The 16,664-nt window shown below is 38.2% G+C and overlaps 8 protein-coding genes and 1 non-coding gene across 9 annotated transcripts; 6 read left to right on the forward strand and 3 right to left on the reverse strand.

Annotated features, from left to right (window-relative positions):
• Nucleotides 1-578: 578 nt before the first annotated feature.
• On the forward strand, nucleotides 579-3,082 carry SPOG_02451 (Ku domain-containing protein Pku70). Its single transcript, XM_013168392.1, has 6 exons — nucleotides 579-834; nucleotides 899-1,081; nucleotides 1,148-1,244; nucleotides 1,331-2,517; nucleotides 2,560-2,763; nucleotides 2,816-3,082. Exons 1-6 carry the CDS (start codon nucleotides 796-798, stop codon nucleotides 2,924-2,926), a joined length of 1,821 nt encoding a protein of 606 aa, XP_013023846.1. The 5' UTR covers nucleotides 579-795; the 3' UTR covers nucleotides 2,927-3,082.
• Nucleotides 3,083-3,253: 171 nt separating this feature from the next.
• On the forward strand, nucleotides 3,254-3,327 carry SPOG_16275. The gene has a single exon. It is a non-coding gene; the product is annotated as a tRNA-Asn (tRNA).
• On the forward strand, nucleotides 3,271-5,378 carry SPOG_02452 (uncharacterized protein). The gene has a single exon (XM_013168393.1). It carries the CDS (start codon nucleotides 3,787-3,789, stop codon nucleotides 4,909-4,911), a length of 1,125 nt encoding a protein of 374 aa, XP_013023847.1. The 5' UTR covers nucleotides 3,271-3,786; the 3' UTR covers nucleotides 4,912-5,378.
• A 424-nt stretch (nucleotides 5,379-5,802) lies between these two features.
• On the forward strand, nucleotides 5,803-7,459 carry SPOG_02453 (membrane transporter; the record flags this gene model as incomplete). The annotated part of the gene is made up of 2 exons (XM_013168394.1): nucleotides 5,803-5,835; nucleotides 5,948-7,459. The coding sequence occupies 2 exons, from the start codon at nucleotides 5,803-5,805 to the stop codon at nucleotides 7,457-7,459; spliced, it is 1,545 nt and encodes a 514-aa protein (XP_013023848.1).
• Nucleotides 7,460-7,675: 216 nt separating this feature from the next.
• On the forward strand, nucleotides 7,676-10,872 carry SPOG_05351 (uncharacterized protein). Its single transcript, XM_013168686.1, has 2 exons — nucleotides 7,676-8,106; nucleotides 8,151-10,872. Exons 1-2 carry the CDS (start codon nucleotides 7,947-7,949, stop codon nucleotides 8,576-8,578), a joined length of 588 nt encoding a protein of 195 aa, XP_013024140.1. The 5' UTR covers nucleotides 7,676-7,946; the 3' UTR covers nucleotides 8,579-10,872.
• On the reverse strand, nucleotides 8,613-10,166 carry SPOG_02454 (Cdc20/Fizzy family WD repeat protein; the record flags this gene model as incomplete). The annotated part of the gene is made up of 1 exon (XM_013168395.1): nucleotides 8,613-10,166. The coding sequence occupies one exon, from the start codon at nucleotides 10,164-10,166 to the stop codon at nucleotides 8,613-8,615; it is 1,554 nt and encodes a 517-aa protein (XP_013023849.1).
• Nucleotides 10,873-11,032: 160 nt separating the features above from the next.
• SPOG_02455 (rab geranylgeranyltransferase alpha subunit) lies at nucleotides 11,033-12,712 on the forward strand. Its single transcript, XM_013168396.1, has 7 exons — nucleotides 11,033-11,258; nucleotides 11,300-11,410; nucleotides 11,458-11,585; nucleotides 11,649-11,836; nucleotides 11,888-12,109; nucleotides 12,183-12,386; nucleotides 12,480-12,712. Exons 1-7 carry the CDS (start codon nucleotides 11,256-11,258, stop codon nucleotides 12,659-12,661), a joined length of 1,038 nt encoding a protein of 345 aa, XP_013023850.1. The 5' UTR covers nucleotides 11,033-11,255; the 3' UTR covers nucleotides 12,662-12,712.
• A 298-nt stretch (nucleotides 12,713-13,010) lies between these two features.
• Nucleotides 13,011-14,106, reverse strand: SPOG_02456 (ribose-phosphate pyrophosphokinase; the record flags this gene model as incomplete). The annotated part of the gene is made up of 2 exons (XM_013168397.1): nucleotides 13,011-13,905; nucleotides 14,036-14,106. The coding sequence occupies 2 exons, from the start codon at nucleotides 14,104-14,106 to the stop codon at nucleotides 13,011-13,013; spliced, it is 966 nt and encodes a 321-aa protein (XP_013023851.1).
• A 1,177-nt stretch (nucleotides 14,107-15,283) lies between these two features.
• SPOG_02457 (lunapark) lies at nucleotides 15,284-16,555 on the reverse strand (the record flags this gene model as incomplete). Its single annotated transcript, XM_013168398.1, has 3 exons — nucleotides 15,284-16,115; nucleotides 16,227-16,468; nucleotides 16,535-16,555. The coding sequence occupies 3 exons, from the start codon at nucleotides 16,553-16,555 to the stop codon at nucleotides 15,284-15,286; spliced, it is 1,095 nt and encodes a 364-aa protein (XP_013023852.1).
• Between the last annotated feature and the right edge of the window lie 109 nt (nucleotides 16,556-16,664).

Below are 16,664 nucleotides of genomic sequence, written 5' to 3' on the forward strand. Positions count from 1 at the left end.
TTAAACTCTTAGGCTGACTTGGTTCGAGCGTGACGTTTCCAACTTTTGTGCTGTTTCGAAGGAATGCTCTTTCCTTTACAAGGAAGATTGGAGAAGTATTATATTTAAATCTTTTATGAAAGCATATCCCCAATTTAGATAGGATGAATGACCAATCCTTTCAGGTTTGCATGATTCATGAATCCCAAAAAAAAAACATCCTTGATTCAGAATAATTACCAAAAACTTTTTTATAAAATCCTTTCATACTTTGCAATAATTCATTGAGTCAAAACAGTTCATCTCCACTCTCTGCTTTGTTTATGGATGGTCACTTTCCTACCAAAAAAGAACGGCAAAGCTATGGTTCTTTACCAACCATAAATGTTCTTTTTCCGACTTATTTGTCTTCACATTATTGACTCCAGCGAGCAATGAAGATAGCAGATTCCTTTTCCTTTATTGTCCTGAAATAAAAAAATCCATTTTCCATTGTTTACATCTTACAGGAGCAATTTTACGCGACCCAGTGAATCAGTATCCATTTAAGAAAGCAACGATAAAAATCAGTATTTAAGATCCAAACATTGTCTTTTGTCTTTGAAATAGTATGAAAGGTATTTTCCCTGTTAAATACCAAGCTTAGCTTTGGATTCTATAATTCTGTTATAGATAGAAATTGCCGTCTCTTCTGTTGCTTTTTTTTTCTTTTTATGGAGGTCGACCAGCCAGCCAAATTCGTCTTGCCGTGTGTGATTCTTAAAACGTGTACTTTGGTCTCTTTTACTTTTTTTGGGATTTAGAAAGCTTTCATTGATGGATCCAGAAGATCCTTCGTATGTAGAAGACTTTGAGGTGCGAAGTAATTTCTTTCAGAGGTGATGGTGCTCGTTGACAATTTGACTAACAGCCGAGACAGAGTGTTTACACTGGTCGAAATGCCATTCTTTTTGTAGTAGAGGTTTCGCCGAGTATGCTAGAGCCTGTGGATGAGTTTACTCCTTGCTCACTGCAGATGGCTCTCATTTGTGCATATCAATTGGCAGCTCAAAGGGTGATTACCAACCCAAACGATGTGATGGGGGTTCTGTTATATGGTACTGTAAGTTTTTGTTGCTGAATAATTGCAATTCTTGATTCAATCACCCATACTTACGAAATCCATTAGGAATCCTCTACTGGCAGGTTTGAAAACCAACAAATCCTTTTGGACTTAGATCCTCCAGACGCCGAGCGCCTTAAAAGCTTACAGACATATGAAAAAGGTAATGAATTTAAAAGGAATTCGCAAAGAGGCAAGACCCTGCTGAACAATCATCAACCGAAAGGCATTCGCTAACTCTTGTGTAAGAATTCGACTCCTACAAAAAAAATTTTAAGCCTTGCTCTTCCCAAATATCTCTGTCTAGTGTTCTTTACCATGCAAGTGTTCTTTTCACCACCAAAGCTCAGAAATATGAAAAGCGCCTTTTCCTAATCACCGATAATGATCACCCTGCTTGGAACGAAACGGAAAAAGGAATCATTCTTCAGAGAGCCCAGGATTTGAAGGATTTGGATGTGCAAGTGAATCCGATTTTTTTGGACCCTCCTACTCATTCTTTCCGAATGAATATTTTTTATTCAGACTTTCTATACATCGTTTATAATCATCAAGATGTTTCCAATTTGGTCAGTCGTGGTCAATCACAGCTACAAAACATGCTTAATATGATAACTGCTCTGCAAAAACCAAAACGAGCGCACTTCCATTTGGAAATGGATTTGGGAAAGAACGTGAGAATTGAAATTCAAGGATATATTTTATTAAAGAGATTAGAATCCGTGAAAACTAGTTGGGTTTATGCCAAAGGAGAGCGCTTGGCAATTGCTATTCCTCAAAGTAAACAGGTAAGCTTTGACACAAAGAAGGAACTGAAAAGGTCGGACATCAAAAGATCCTTTACTTATGGTGGGTCTTCCGTAGTATTTGATCCAGAAGATTTGGATGAAATTCGATCCTTCGGACCTCCTGTTTTACGGATTATAGGATTTCGCGATGCTTCCACCCTAAAACCTTGGCATTCTCTAAAACCTGCCGTTTTTATTAGACCGATAGAGAACAAAATTCGAGGAGGAGGAGCCGTATTTGCAGCATTACATAAGAAACTTCTTCATTCTAACAAAATTGGGATTGCTTGGTTTATTGCACGACCAAATTCAAATCCTTGTTTCGTGGCTATGATTCCAACCGGTACATCAACACATATTCGAAAAGACTTTGAGCTACCAGTTGGGATTTTTCTACTTCAATTGCCATCTGCCGACGACATTCGGAGCCTTCCTGGTAATCCCAATCCTAATTCTCTTCCACCAAATTCAATTGAGACTATGCAAAATGTTTTACGAGGGATGGAACTTAGGGCTTACGAGCCAGGAAGGTACAATAACCCTTCTTTGCAATGGCACTACAAGGTGTTACAAGCATTAGCCCTTGATGATGAGATTCCAACCGACTTTGTTGATACGACTTTACCCAAATACAGAGCTATACAGAAGGTAAGTTCTTAATGAAGATTTTTTTTGTCTTTAACCTTTTAGAGAGTTGGAGATCACATTCGAGAATTTAATGAGATTATTAGCTCGAGCAATAATATCGTTCCGATAAAACATGACGAAGATGAAATGGATTCAGTCACCCCACTAAAACGAAAACGCGAAGAAAGTATAGAGCAGTCATTTGCGTTGGATGATTCTCAGTTAAAAAGCATGCATGAAACTGGATCATTGGAAAAAGATCTAAAGGTATAATATACAAAGCGCTTGAGCCTCATCAAACAAGACTAACATTTACTAGACTCTGAAGGTTCCTCAATTAAAAAGTATTTTACGAGACAGAAGTTTACGGTCTACTGGAAAAAAGGCAGATTTGATTACGAATCTTGTTGCTTACATTGAAAGATTATAATTTGTATCGACTCTACACATGCTTTTCCTAATGTATAATAATTATTCGATCAATGATTTTAATGATATAAAATCTTATGGAATTTTTCTACTTTTCATTGACAACAGAATAACTCTACATGATCAATCGACCAATCTCAGTCCATTGTAGCGCTTCATTAGCGCAAGACTTATTTTGGCGCTTTTTGAACCAAAGAAAGAGAATCTATAGAGAACATACATTTCCCTACTTCGTAAGTAAAACAAACAATGTCTACGCTGTATAAACCGAGGTCGGCTTCTTTTTTAAGTCCTTATATAAAAATTAATACACCTGTGAGCAACCAAAGGTCGGATAGCACAGTTGGTTAGTGCGCATGACTGTTAATCATGAGGTCGAGGGTTCGAGTCCCTCTCTGACCGATTTTTATCGATTATTTTGTTGCTTCCTGTTTTGAGCTTTCACAGTAAGTAATATTCTATTCTACTCTCTTTATTCAGAATGGGTTGTGTGTCCTCTATTGCTCTGCTTGGTAGGGACGAAGTATTTTTGTTTCTATGTTAGCCATGGTAAGGTAAGGAACATTATTAACAGCCATAAATGTAAGCCGGCTTTTCCAGGATTTCTTCTTAAAATTGAAGCTCTGGAAACCAAAAAAAAAATTTAATTTGATGTACTAAAGCTTCAGAAAGGAAAAAATCCTACTTTATTAACACTAAAACGATACTATGATAAAGTATCATCGTATCGAGAGTTGTAAAACGAACTACGAGGAAAACGTTCTTTTTAAACATTCGAGTCTCTGGAGAAACAATTCTCACTCGTTACATTTGTTTTTCTTCCTTTGCTTAAAATAATCTTTAGAATAGCCAAGTTTCATAATGCAAACTAGTAATGCAACGTATCTATTTCAGACGGAAAATGCGATTCGAAACGAAGAACGAAAACTTGACAAATCCAAAAATGAACTGGGAAATCCAAGGAATCTGAAATCGAAAATCCTAAACCTCGAACTTGATCGTACCACCCCAAAGAAATACCAGCTCCCTAGAATATTCACATGTGAGGCCTCTCATGTATGCAGACTGTATGATTTGAATGATGGGAAAACTTGCAAAGTTTACAAAGGTCATACAGGGCCGGTTACCTGTTGCCAGGTACAGAGTCTTATGGACGACAATCAGGACCGCTTTCTGTATACAGGTTCATGGGACAAAACGATCAAACGATGGAACGTTCGCTCTGGCGAATGTGTTGAGACTTTGGTAGGTCATGGCGATTATGTGAAGTCACTGTTGCTTTTTGAGGAAGAGGGTTTACTTATTTCGGGTTCTGTGGATACAACACTTGGAGTATGGGACACAACTGCTCAACCAAACCGTCTACTATATCAACTGGCAGGACATTCAAGGGGAATTGAGAAAATTGTTCGACAGCCGGGAACAAATGTGTTTTGGACGTGTGGAAGCGAGAGTAGCATTCGAAGATGGGAAATCCGACGAGACGGGGGACAATCTCTTGATGAAGAAGGATTTTGGGGACATCAATCCAATGTTTACAGCCTTATGTTTGAACCTGAAGATTCAGAATCTTTGTGGACTGCATCAGCAGATAAAACTGTCCGTCAGTGGTCGATTTACGAAGGGTTACATGAAGAGACTAGATTCGAGCATCCCGACTTTTGTACAGACGTCCTTGTGCTCTCTGACGGTAATATCTGCACGGCTTGTCGAGATGAAAATGTGAGGTTATGGAATGTGAATCTTGGGAATTTAGCGCACATATATTCAGGCCATTATGAGTCTGTCACAAAGTTAATTCAGTGGAGGTCTTTTCTAGTTAGTGCATCATTGGATGGGACGTTACGAGTTTGGAATCTCGATCCATCCTCTTTTTCAGGCGAGGAAAACATGGTTACTGAAGACTCTTTACTGAAACAAAAGACAAATCAGCCTCAGCTAACGGAAGAAGAACTCGCCGAATTGGAAGAGTTGATGAGTGACTAACGCGAGGGAAAATGGACCTTGCTGTTTGCGTCTAATATATTCATAGTAGAGTTTCAATGTCGATTCAGGAAGGTTTTATTTATTATTGGAAGAGGAAACAAAATGTTTGTTATCCAATAAGCATTACGACAATACAAAAATTCACTTTGAATCCTCGAGGATTACTAACTACTTTGAATCAGAGCAAATCGTTTTCAAAAAAAAAAGGTGATTTACCACTATACTATCACAATTAGCCCAACTTCTGTCGCAACAAATCGAATACCCGGATACACTCGACAAGGATGAATTAAACGAAACTTGTAAATTCATAATTTTGCTTTTATTAAACATAACAAACGAACCACACTAAACAACAAGTAAATTTCTCAATAAACAACCAAGTTCATCATAGCATTGTTAGTACGATATATTCTCTTAAAGTAAACAGGCATTCAACGGTTTTTTGGTAAAACATATAAATGTAAATGCGAATTTCTGACTTTGTAATGTGGTTTTCTCGATATTTCTTTTTATTTTTTTTAGATAAAGGTAGCTCTCACATTATTATCTACGGATTTTTGCACCCATCATGCATCCTCAATTCATCTCGTTTCGGATATTCGGGATACATAGATATCGGAAAGAAGGAAAGCCAGCCAATTACCAGCCAAATTAATTTTAACGAAAGATGATGACGACACAGCACCCTTACCCCGTATGTTTATATAAAGGATGGATATCCGGTATACAATTGGCATTATTTACCCCAGCCGCTTAGCCGGTTTGTTTGCGTTTTGGTAAATACTATCCAGTAAAACATTAAGAGCTACATAGAAAAGCCGTCTGGTTTGCCATAGAAATCATTGATTTTGACTATATTAATTGTTTTATTTTAATACACAATTTAGTATGTCTTTTGATCAATCCACTTTACCTAAAAAGGTATATCAGAAAAGAGCATACAAAAGGAATTTGCTTAGTATCGTCAAATGCCTAAAGCTTTTCAATTTTATGCCATTCTATCTCTTAGACCGAAACACTAAGCAAATTCTAGGATGATTCCCTTTGTGAGTCAAGAGATGCAATATCGATTCCCTCCGTCATTAGGCATTCTATCACAAAGTCAGATGAAATTGATTTATACGATTTTCAGGATACTTCTGATTATGCACAGCAATTAGAAAATATCACTATCAATCACTCAGCTCACCCTCAGAATTGGACTACTTGGAAGAAAGCATTGTTGATTTTTTTATCCACCTCCTTACAGGCGTATGTTTTCTGGACTCCAAACTTTTATAGCGGTGTACAATCAAAAGTTATGGAAGAATGGACCCTTTCCTCACAGACCTCTTTGCTGGGTCAAAGTATGTTTTGTCTAGGTGTTGCTTTAGGCCCACTTGTGCTGGGGCCACTATCGGACTTGGCAGGAAGAAAAATTGTTTACGTGGGTTCATTGACAATTTATTTATGCTTTAATGTTTCTTGCGCGTTGGCAGTCAACTATCCCCAACTTGTCATTTCCATGTTCATTCTCGGCGTCGTTGGCTCAACTGCATTAGGCAACGTGGCAGGAGGTATCGCTGATCTCTTAAAAGATGAGCATTCAAACTGGGGTATGTACATGTTCATTTTCATGTGTTCAATTTCAAGTATCGGTTCTCCAATGGGTACTGCTGTTTCTGAGAATCCAAAATTGGGTTGGCGATGGCTTTATTGGATCAATGTCATTGTAGGAGGATTTTTCTTACTCATTTTAGCGTTCGCTCCAGAAACCCTTCCTTTGATAGTAGTCGAACGTTACGAAGCTCGTCAAAAAAACAAACCTGTATCCATGATTCCCAAACTTACTTTCAAACACTTTTTCAAAAGCACGTACTTTATTTTCTTCATGGCTTTAAAGATCTTTTTCACGGAGCCCATTGTCTTGTCCTTGGGTATTTACAATGGTTTTGTAAATGGACTTTTGTATTTTTTCTTGCAGGCCATTTGGCCCGTCTACTCAGACATCTACAAAATGTCAGATATGGCTGCTTCTTCCACTTATTTAGCAGCAATTCCTGCCTGTGTGATACTCTTGTGGCTTGAGCCCATTCAGTGTTGGCTATATCGTCGTGATAAACGCAAGAACAGGAGCTTAAGGCCAGAAGCAAGGTTCATAATGACAATTGCCTTGGTATGGGGGTTTCCAATCGGCCTTTTCATGTTTGCATTTTGTTCCAAACCAGGCATTCATTTCATCGTGTCTTTGATTGCTCTTACCATTTTTGACATGGCCGATTATCATATCTGGCAGGCGATGCTTTTGTATATCACAGATTCATATCCAAGCGTTTCTGCTTCCGCTGTTGCCGCCTTTGAGCTTCCTTCGAACTTGGGTTCTGTTGTCTTTATTCATCTTAGTTCACTTATGTTTAGCCGAATGAATGTTCACTGGGCTGCAGCAGTGGTTGGCTTCGCTTCCTTGCCTTTAATTGCCTTGATATACATTTTATATTTTTTCGGACATCGCATTCGCTCTCGAAGCAAACTTGCTACTCGATATCTTATCCGTCTCAATTCTTAACCTTTTGGTCGTACTTCAGTGAAAGTCCTTCATGCAAGCAAATTCTTTCAACTCTAAGCGGAGTTAGAACAACTAATTTTAATAACCTCTCATATCCTTTGCTAACCATTCCATTCCTTTGCTAATCGCTTAGCTGTTTGCCTTATTTTTGTCGCATTAGTACCTAGATAATTTACTCGTTTAATCCAATACTATATGATGCGCTTAATTGGCTGTAAGAAATCCGCATGAGCAAAGTTGTTGCACAAGATACAAAATATTTTTCGTTTTTTATCATTAAGAACAGCTCTGTTTATTAAGGTATACCGTCTGATCTATTATTTCACCTCGGAGCTGTTTCCATACTCTGCGGTAGGTGACTTTCGTAATTCCTCGTAAGAAAACTCTCTCCATGATGAAACATCTTAAAGTATTCAACCAAGTGATATTTATAACAAGAATTAGACTAATTCAATTGTAATTGGTATTTGGTTATCGGTTTTCACCCATGAATTGTTTGTTTTCTCGAGTTTTTTCCTCTTCTTGTAAAGCAATTCAGTTTTCGCTTGTAGGCCGTTCTCAGTGCAACTTCTTGAGGAATCCACTGAAAGATTTACCGAACAAAAGGCTTGCTCATTCAGGATTGTATAACGTCGACACTGGTAAAAGTATGCGTTTCCTAGCATGTAGAATAGTATTAACATTCTTCTAGCAATCAGGATCCTTCAAGACCAGGTTCCACTATTGCCCCAAAAAGCGCTTCCAGATGAAATATTAAGTCAAAATATTGAGCTGACTTTGTTTCCCTATCATTTGCATCTTCCGAAAATTCAAAGTTTGGTGATTTACAAATTCGTTTTCAAAACCGCTCGAATACTTCTAGCTTCTGCATACATAAATGGCATTAAAAATCCAATTGACATAGAAAGTCAGATTCATACACCCCTTTCCCCTAAGACTACTAGGTACACGATGAAATGCCATTGGACTGCATCTCAGACAGACGAGTACGATTGCATTTTTCATTTTGATATAAACTCGAAGGGACTGATATATAGACACATTATCGAAAATTTAGAAAGAAAAAAAGCGGGGCAGATTGAAAGAATTCCAGCTTTAGAACCAAGTACTTTTGAATAGATTGAAACGACAACACAGTTAGTCTCAATCAATTTTAACGAAGACTTTTCAGCAGTATATTTTCCGGCACTCCCTCTAGCATTTCTAAAATATGACTCCCAAATATACCTTCTTGAAATAGTACCTGATCGTTATGGATCGCCGGAGATTCTGTGCCCCATATCTTATAAAATTTTACTGTCTGATCATTGTTAGCTACAACAATGAACTCACCTTCTTCCCAGTCATTTTTGGAGCGTTTACGGTGCGTGTGAATAGCCATGATAGTTCTAAGATCCTGGTGAAAATCCTCAGCAGAACAAAAGGGTACCTGGAATACTTGCGTTAACTGTGGCCATCGGCAAACAATAACGGATGCAATGTTTCCTTCGTACGCATAACCAAGGCTGAAACAAAACTCTTTATATCTTCGTGACCAATTGATGGAAGTGATTTGGGCTCCGCAGAAGAGCCTAGAAATCAGATTTCCTCGAAAGGTATCATAAAAATAAATATGCTGGTCATTTGATCCGGTCCCAATTGCTAAAAGAGACTTTTGCCAAGGGCAAAACGCAAGTGCCTTAACCGCTGCTGAGTGGCTCCAGAAATGCTTCGGCGTATCTAGTGCATTCATGTCAAAAACGCATACCAAATTATCATTTCCCCCGCTAGCGAATTGAGTGCCATCGTAATTCCACTCGAGTCCGCAAACCTGCTCTTGATGTATGTGTTTGATTGTGTACAGTCGGCACATCATACTTTTTGTTTTATGATAGATATATATGCTGCCCATGCTTCCACCGACCAGTAAAGTTGAATTTGTGGGGCTCCAAGCCATGCAGCTTATATCGCCCTCATGCTGAAAGCAGTATTCAGGTGTTTCAGTTAAATATTGTCGATCCCAAATTTCAACAGATCCGTTAACGCGAGCAATTGCAAGGTAAGCTCCGTCTGCGGAATAGGCTAGGCTGCTTACAACATAATCTGTATGCCGCATTTCCAGTATAGTCGTACCGTACAATTCATCCCAAACATATACGTGTTGTCTCAGAGCAACGGCTAGTTCTCCGTGGCTTGACCAGGCCAACGGCGAAATGTAAAAATCGTCGAGTAACCCTGGTGCCTCCAATATGCGAACAGGATATTCATGGATTGCACCTTGATAAGGTTGTGTTGAAGAATGAATATGTTGTTCCTGAAACTGAAACTGATTTAATGGGCCTTGATTTGTACGAGACCCTTGGAGTTGTCTCTCAGAAAAATCAATAAGCCCTTTTGATGTGCGATTTTCTCTTTTATCTAATATCTTATAATTTAAGACACCACTAAGGTTTAAATTTAACATCTTTGGCAAGACATCCTCCTTATGTTTATGCTTTCGCCAATGCTGCGAATTATCAAGAATCCGAAATGCCTCTGCATTGGCATTAGAAGGAATAAATCTGTCTAAACATTTCCTTATACTGAAATTGGTTTTATTGGAAGGTTTAATATCGCTTTCTTTTCGTTTTTTCACGCGTGTTTTATTTAAAGTCGTGTTTCTTCTTATTTTCGTGATTCTCCAGAGCCTTCCAGGAGATTTTAAAGCTTGTTTCTTTTTCAATTCCATAAGATATTTATTTTATTTAAACGAGTTCTGTTTCTATGAAAAGTGAATCTTGGGGTGTGGTGTGTTTACGATGGATTTGTCAAGACGCGTTTATATATCATATCGGTACCCTCAAAAGAGTTCAAGTTACACGTAACTACTCAATTAATTATATAATTATTCTGAGACTATATTACTGTTGTTGTTGTTTGAGACCGCTGAAAGCTTGTTATGAAATATCTTTCGAAGAAATCCTTCGATCGCTTTCATTATCCTAGGAAAGGGGCTACTACTGATTATTTAAAAAGAATCAGTAATCTTCTCCTGTTCTCGAGTGTCTAGTCTTTCGAGCGTTCTAGGTGTATACAAAATTGATGGAACAGACGGTTACAATCCATAAAAGCAAGGAGGAATTGAATTATATGATGAGCATAGTGCTAAATTATTGCTGATATCTGAAAGGATTATATTCATTTGCTCACGGGATTAGATTTCACGCGATAATTTCATTTGCAAGATTTGATTCAACGGTTATGAATGTATCACCTTTGAGATCTGAAAAAAATTAGTTAGATATTTAATTCTTTTTTTTTAAATTATTTCTATTCTGGGTTTGCTTGGTAGTAAGGATTTGCCTTGTTGACAGGTTTTTTCAGATTTGCTTGGATGCAATTCCTTTGCAATTCAAATTGAACAAGATAGAAATGAATAAAGAACAATAAAAATCTTCTCATTTATTCTGAAGCATTCGACGTTATTTAGTAGGTTATATGCAATCTTTGAAAACGATGTCTCTTCTAGTATTCATGTCAAGGGTAAGAATTATCTTGATAGAAAGGTCAATTTTCTGTCCATGTCTTATACTAGAACCTTTCTCTTAATACTCTTTGGCTACCATTTGGTTTTGCCAATTTTATACAGAATCTATTTGGATCTAGTATAACAGTATATAATCAGACAAGATTTGAGAGAATGAAATATTAAAATTTGGATTGAATTGTTACATGTACACTAAAAGGAAAACTCGGTATACTTCAGCTTCATTGTTACGCTTTTGCTCTGTTCGTACAGGAAGCATCCATACAGTTCAATTTCATCAGCAAAGGTACAATGGTATGAAAATGCTAAAAACATGAGAAACTGACTAGAGATAGCATGGAATTTTAAGAGTAAAGTTAAATGAGGAGCAAAAACGCTTGAAACTCGAGAAGGAAAGAAGTAAAATTCAAGAATACAAAGGCCTAATTGAGCAATTTCAAAGAGCGGTATGTTGACTTCTGACTTAAATTTAAAAAATATTAATAATATCAAGAGACAACAAAAAGACTATTCTTCTGAAAAGCTCAATTTGACCACCGAACTTTTGGATTGGAATCCTGAAACATATAGCGTGTGGAATTACCGAAGAGAAATATACCTATGTACCGTCTTTCCAAATGTGTATGATACGACATTTATCGCAACTGTTTATACGGTTGTATCAGCTACTAACGGTTGTACTAGATCTGTCAATGAGAAGCAAGATTTGTTGGACAAAGAGCTACAGTATGTCCTATCAAAAATGAAGGTGTTCCCTAAAGTTTACTGGATATTCAACCATAGACGTTGGTGTCTTGAAAATGCTCCGTATCCCAATTGGAATTACGAAATGATGATAACTGAAAAGCTTTTAAGCGCTGATGCTCGAAATTGTAAGTGGTTTTGCTTTTTTTATAGTTAGCTACTTAACTAACTTGGTATAGTTCATGGATGGCATTATAGACGATACGTTGTATCTCAAATAGAAAAAGCAGGAAATTATGATTTGGCGGAAAAAGAGTTACAGTATACTTCAAGCGCGATTGCTACTAATTTCAGTAATTTCTCAGCATGGCATAACCGTACAAAATTGCTCGAGTTTATTATCAAGAAAGAAACTGACTTTGAGTCTCGAAAGCAACTAGCACAGAAAATCCTGCAAGAAGGTAAAGTTATTTTCCCTTAAATTAATTTAATTCCCTCATTGTACTATGGGATAAATTTCTAACGGTTTATCAGAATTGGATACGATCCATCAAGCTGCCTTTACAGATCCAGATGATTCCAGCATATGGATCTATCATCGTTGGCTCATGGGTCATTGCAATCAAGTTGGTGAACCTCCCATCCTGTCTGTTTTATCAAAAGAAGAGCGTACCCATTACCTCAGACAAGAAATCCAGCTTCTTGAGGAATTACATGAACTTGAACCTGAAAACAAATGTAAGTACAGCATTAGCATCCCTTCAGGACAGGTAGTCAGTTATCCTGGTCGATTGCAACCGTCTTTCCTTCTACTAACCTGTGATCTTGTAGGGTGTTGCGAACTTCTTATTGAGTACGGACTCTTACTTCGAACATTATTGAATCACCAACCTACGAAAGAAGAAGAAGCTACATGGATCTCCTTGACAAATACCCTTCAGCAAGTAGACCCCCAGCGACGGGGACGATATCAAAATCTTCGAAAGAAAATCGAAACCGTTATTGATGCTTGAGTTTGAAGACTAGACTGTATTAAGATGATAGGATAAGAATAGCATAACTATTCTTTTTTTTTTTTTTTTTTTAATTGTATTTCATAAACATTACTACGATTCAAAAAACACCGAATATTTCTAAATTTTTCCATCGTCAAATACTGCTTTTCGACAAGGAAATAGAAAAAAGGGGACTGATCAAATGATATGTAATTTTTTTAAAATAGACATAAAGAAGTTAGATTCCAAAAGCAGACCATACTAACACAACAAAAACGAATAAAGGTGAACGCTAACTTAGAAGAAAGGAAAGTAAGGATAGGTTAATTGAGGAGAAAGGAGGAAGTTACTGAGTCAGTAAGGGAATTTATGCAGGAGCAACGCTAAACAGAACAGAAACGCTTTCTCCGTGATGAATCCGGCGGATGCATTCGGCTAAAACACCAGAGATATCGATAGTTTCAATCTTATTGCAAATTTTGCGCTTGTCATCGTGAGGGATGGTGTTTGTGCAAATAACCTTCTCTAAAGCACTCTCGTTGATGACACGGATAGCTTTACCACTCAAAATACCGTGAGTGACGATGGCATAAACAGCCTTTGCACCATTGTCTTTTAATGTTTTGGCAGCTAAACCAAGAGTACCGCAAGTGTCGGCCATGTCATCGACCAAAATGGCCAGCTTGTCACGAACATCACCAACCAACACCATACGAGAAACTTCATTGGCCTTTTGTCTTTCTTTGTGGATCAATGCAAAATCCAAATCTAAGCGGTCGGCCAAAGCAGTCGCGCGCTTAGCACCACCGGCATCAGGAGAGACAATAACTGCAGGATTGACACTTGTATCGATGTTTTCACGGATGTAACGCAATACGGATGGTTCGGCGTAAAGGTTATCCACAGGGACATTGAAGAAGCCTTGAATTTGAGAAGCATGAAGGTCCATGGTAATTACATGGTTGCAACCGGCGGTTTGCAACATGTTGGCAACAAGGCGAGCGGTAATAGGAGCACGACTTTTGTCTTTCTTGTCTTGACGAGCGTAAGGAAAGCAGGGGATAATTGCAGTAATACGACGAGCACTAGCAGAACGGCAAGCATTAATCATAATGAGCAGCTCCATCAGGTGATCGTTAATCGAGCCACAACCAGTCTGAAGGATAAAGACATCTTCATCTCGCACGGATTCTCCAATGGTGACGGAAGTTTCACGATTCGAATACTGGACGACAGCAGCTTTTCCCAAGCTAAGTCCAATTCTAAACAAAAGATTTCGTTAGTCATTCTTCTTTCCCGTCGCTTTGACAATATCTTCCTCCAACTCTCGTTCTCGCATTCTTTCTCCATCAACCGTCATCACGAAAGCTTCACAAAAAATGCTCAACATACCGTTTTGCAACCTTCTCAGCAAGTTCAGGATGAGAATTTCCCGCGAAAATTTTGATAGAATTGGATGCCATGGTGGTCTTGGACACGACAAGGGTTTGTGAAACGACAAGTTCTCAATTAAATTTCTGCCAAAGAACTGAGGTTTGAAATATGAGTATTTTGCGGCAATGAAACAGTTAAATGATAGAATCAATTCTAAAACTATATTCAATAGCTTTTTAAGGTGGGTTTCTGTATTTTTCAATGAACATACAGTTTCACTGTGGTATACCAGCAAACAATCTTTACCCTGTCTACGCCTTAAATATTGACCACTAATTAGGGTGGTAATACCGAGGCAACGCCTTTTACTTACCGCGGCTAAAAACAGAAAAGAAGTGACAAAACAAGTAACAGAAAGAAAATGGAAAAAGTCTACAGGAGAAAGATGAAGAGTGAGATACAGGCTTTTATACGATGAGTAGATACGCCTTATTTGTCTAATTCAAAAGAATATACAGAAGGGAATCCCCATCCCTTAGCTGGGTAAACTCGAAGGGAAACTCGATGAAGTGGATTTACCCACAAGGTAACTAGCAAAACAAGATAGTAATAGCAGGGAATGAAACCATGGAAGATTTTTGCATAGAAAAGAATTGTACCTTTGTAGAAGAAAAGAATGCAAAAGGAAAAGATTAATATTTTCTTATACAAGGAATCAACTTGTGTGCTATCTAAGCTCCATTGTACCCCTTTTGGTTACCTTTAGACAAAAATTTAAAGAAAATTCGTGCGTCTAGTGAAGAATAAAATAGTAATGTATTGGTATTTTGTTTGTAAATGAAAAAGGTGCATAGGTCATTTTCAGTCCTTTGATTCGTATTATTCCCGACATAAAGCTATCGAACATTTGCCGACGATAAAAAGTCGAACACAAGCAGGAAGCTGATGATATTTCAAAGTAAGGGCATGTGAATTCGGGGAAAGACCGGTTTTTGAAGTAGGCTTATCTACAGAAGCAACTGCGCTTTTCCACGGATACAAAGAGACGGGAATTTATAGAGTAACTACTTGATGTCGTAGCGTTAAGTGCGAAAAAGAACCAATAGATATTATAAACACAATCATAAAAAGGTACGTTTCTATGGACGTGTCGAAAAAGTGAAAAGTAGAAGGATCACAAACAAAAAGTTAGATAAAGGAGTATATAAAAAAGACCATCATATATTGCACGATAAAGTCCGTCATAAAATTATCAGCATAGTTCATTCATCGATTTTGTTCTTGTATAGGGCTAAGTACGTCAGGCGCATCATTGGCTACTGTATGAAAGGAATCATAAATACTATCAACAGAGACATCCGGATAGTCCGTATCCGCAGCACCCATAGCAGCTGCTGACGTTGGAGGAGTAGCAGGCACAAGACTCTTCCGGTAAGAAAATGCAGAAAAAGGGATAGGTGTTGGAGAAACATCTGACGTTAAAAGAGGTAAGTCACCAGGATGCTGCTTCGTCTCGGGTACAGGGGTTGTTTCTACAGGGAGAGACTCGGATAATCTACTCGACGATGAAGTAGATTTAGATCTCCTTGGAGTCAAGGAACTCAACGAGGAACGATCCGAGTCTAAGGAAGGACCATTCCATGCTTTGCAGTACAAACAGACATAACGAACAAACTTTGCTCGTTCACCAACAGAAGCAAGACCATTGTGACGGAAACAATGCTGACATATTAGTGCTTCTCGGTTTTGCTCTTCTCTCTCATCTGCTCCCACGAGACCTTCCAACACTTTGTCGTACCAATGCTGAGACTGCGCATCGTTGACAGAAGAATTTGGAAGAATACCTACAGGCAGCTCTCCTGGTTCACCGGATCCTCCCTTTCCTTTACGTTTCCCAAAATCGACGACTTGTTTTCTGGATCGAGGGGATTGCTCACCATATTTTTCCAACAAAGCCTGCGTCTCAAAATACTCCTTTCGGCTTTTCAAAGCATCTAATAATTGGCGTTTCTCTTCTTGGAACTTACGTCGACGCGAGTTAGCCCTCCGCAGCCGTCGCTCATAAATCCAAGCTATGCCGTGTCGAAGGAGATAGAGTCTATTATTGTTAGTTAAAAAGGTTAAACTGCAAGGACGGCTTCCACACAGGGAAGTCTGATTTGAAACAAGATCATTGTCCCACCCAAGGGGATTCCTTTTTTCCACTTACAATCCAACACCCAATAAATACAAGACGATCCATAGAGACGTCGAAAGCACACGATGGTCAACAAGAAGAGAAGACCGATAGGCCCGTAAAGACGCGGCTACTGTGTAAATCAGAAAAGAAAGGATGGAGTATCGAAACTGGATGTTTTTCTTCTTTTCTTTCAAGGTTTCAATCTTGTATTGCACTTCATCTAACCTTTCTTCCAATCGATCTAACTCCCCCCCAAAGTCAACTTGTTTCTTCTACACAGATTCTCGTTAGTATGGAATTAAAGCATTGAGGCAGTACATCTCCTAACAATTTCTTACTTTTTTAAATAGCCATGACATGATTCCTACCAAGAAATCAAAAAAAGAGATTTTCTATATCAATCTCTTGTTGCTATTCACGTTTGAATTGCGTTTTGGAAGCGTTTCTCTTCCTTTTTGTTTTTGTGTT

The sequence above is a fragment of the Schizosaccharomyces cryophilus genome (genome assembly GCF_000004155.1).
Source record: "Schizosaccharomyces cryophilus OY26 unplaced genomic scaffold supercont4.4, whole genome shotgun sequence".
Taxonomy (NCBI): domain Eukaryota; kingdom Fungi; phylum Ascomycota; class Schizosaccharomycetes; order Schizosaccharomycetales; family Schizosaccharomycetaceae; genus Schizosaccharomyces; species Schizosaccharomyces cryophilus.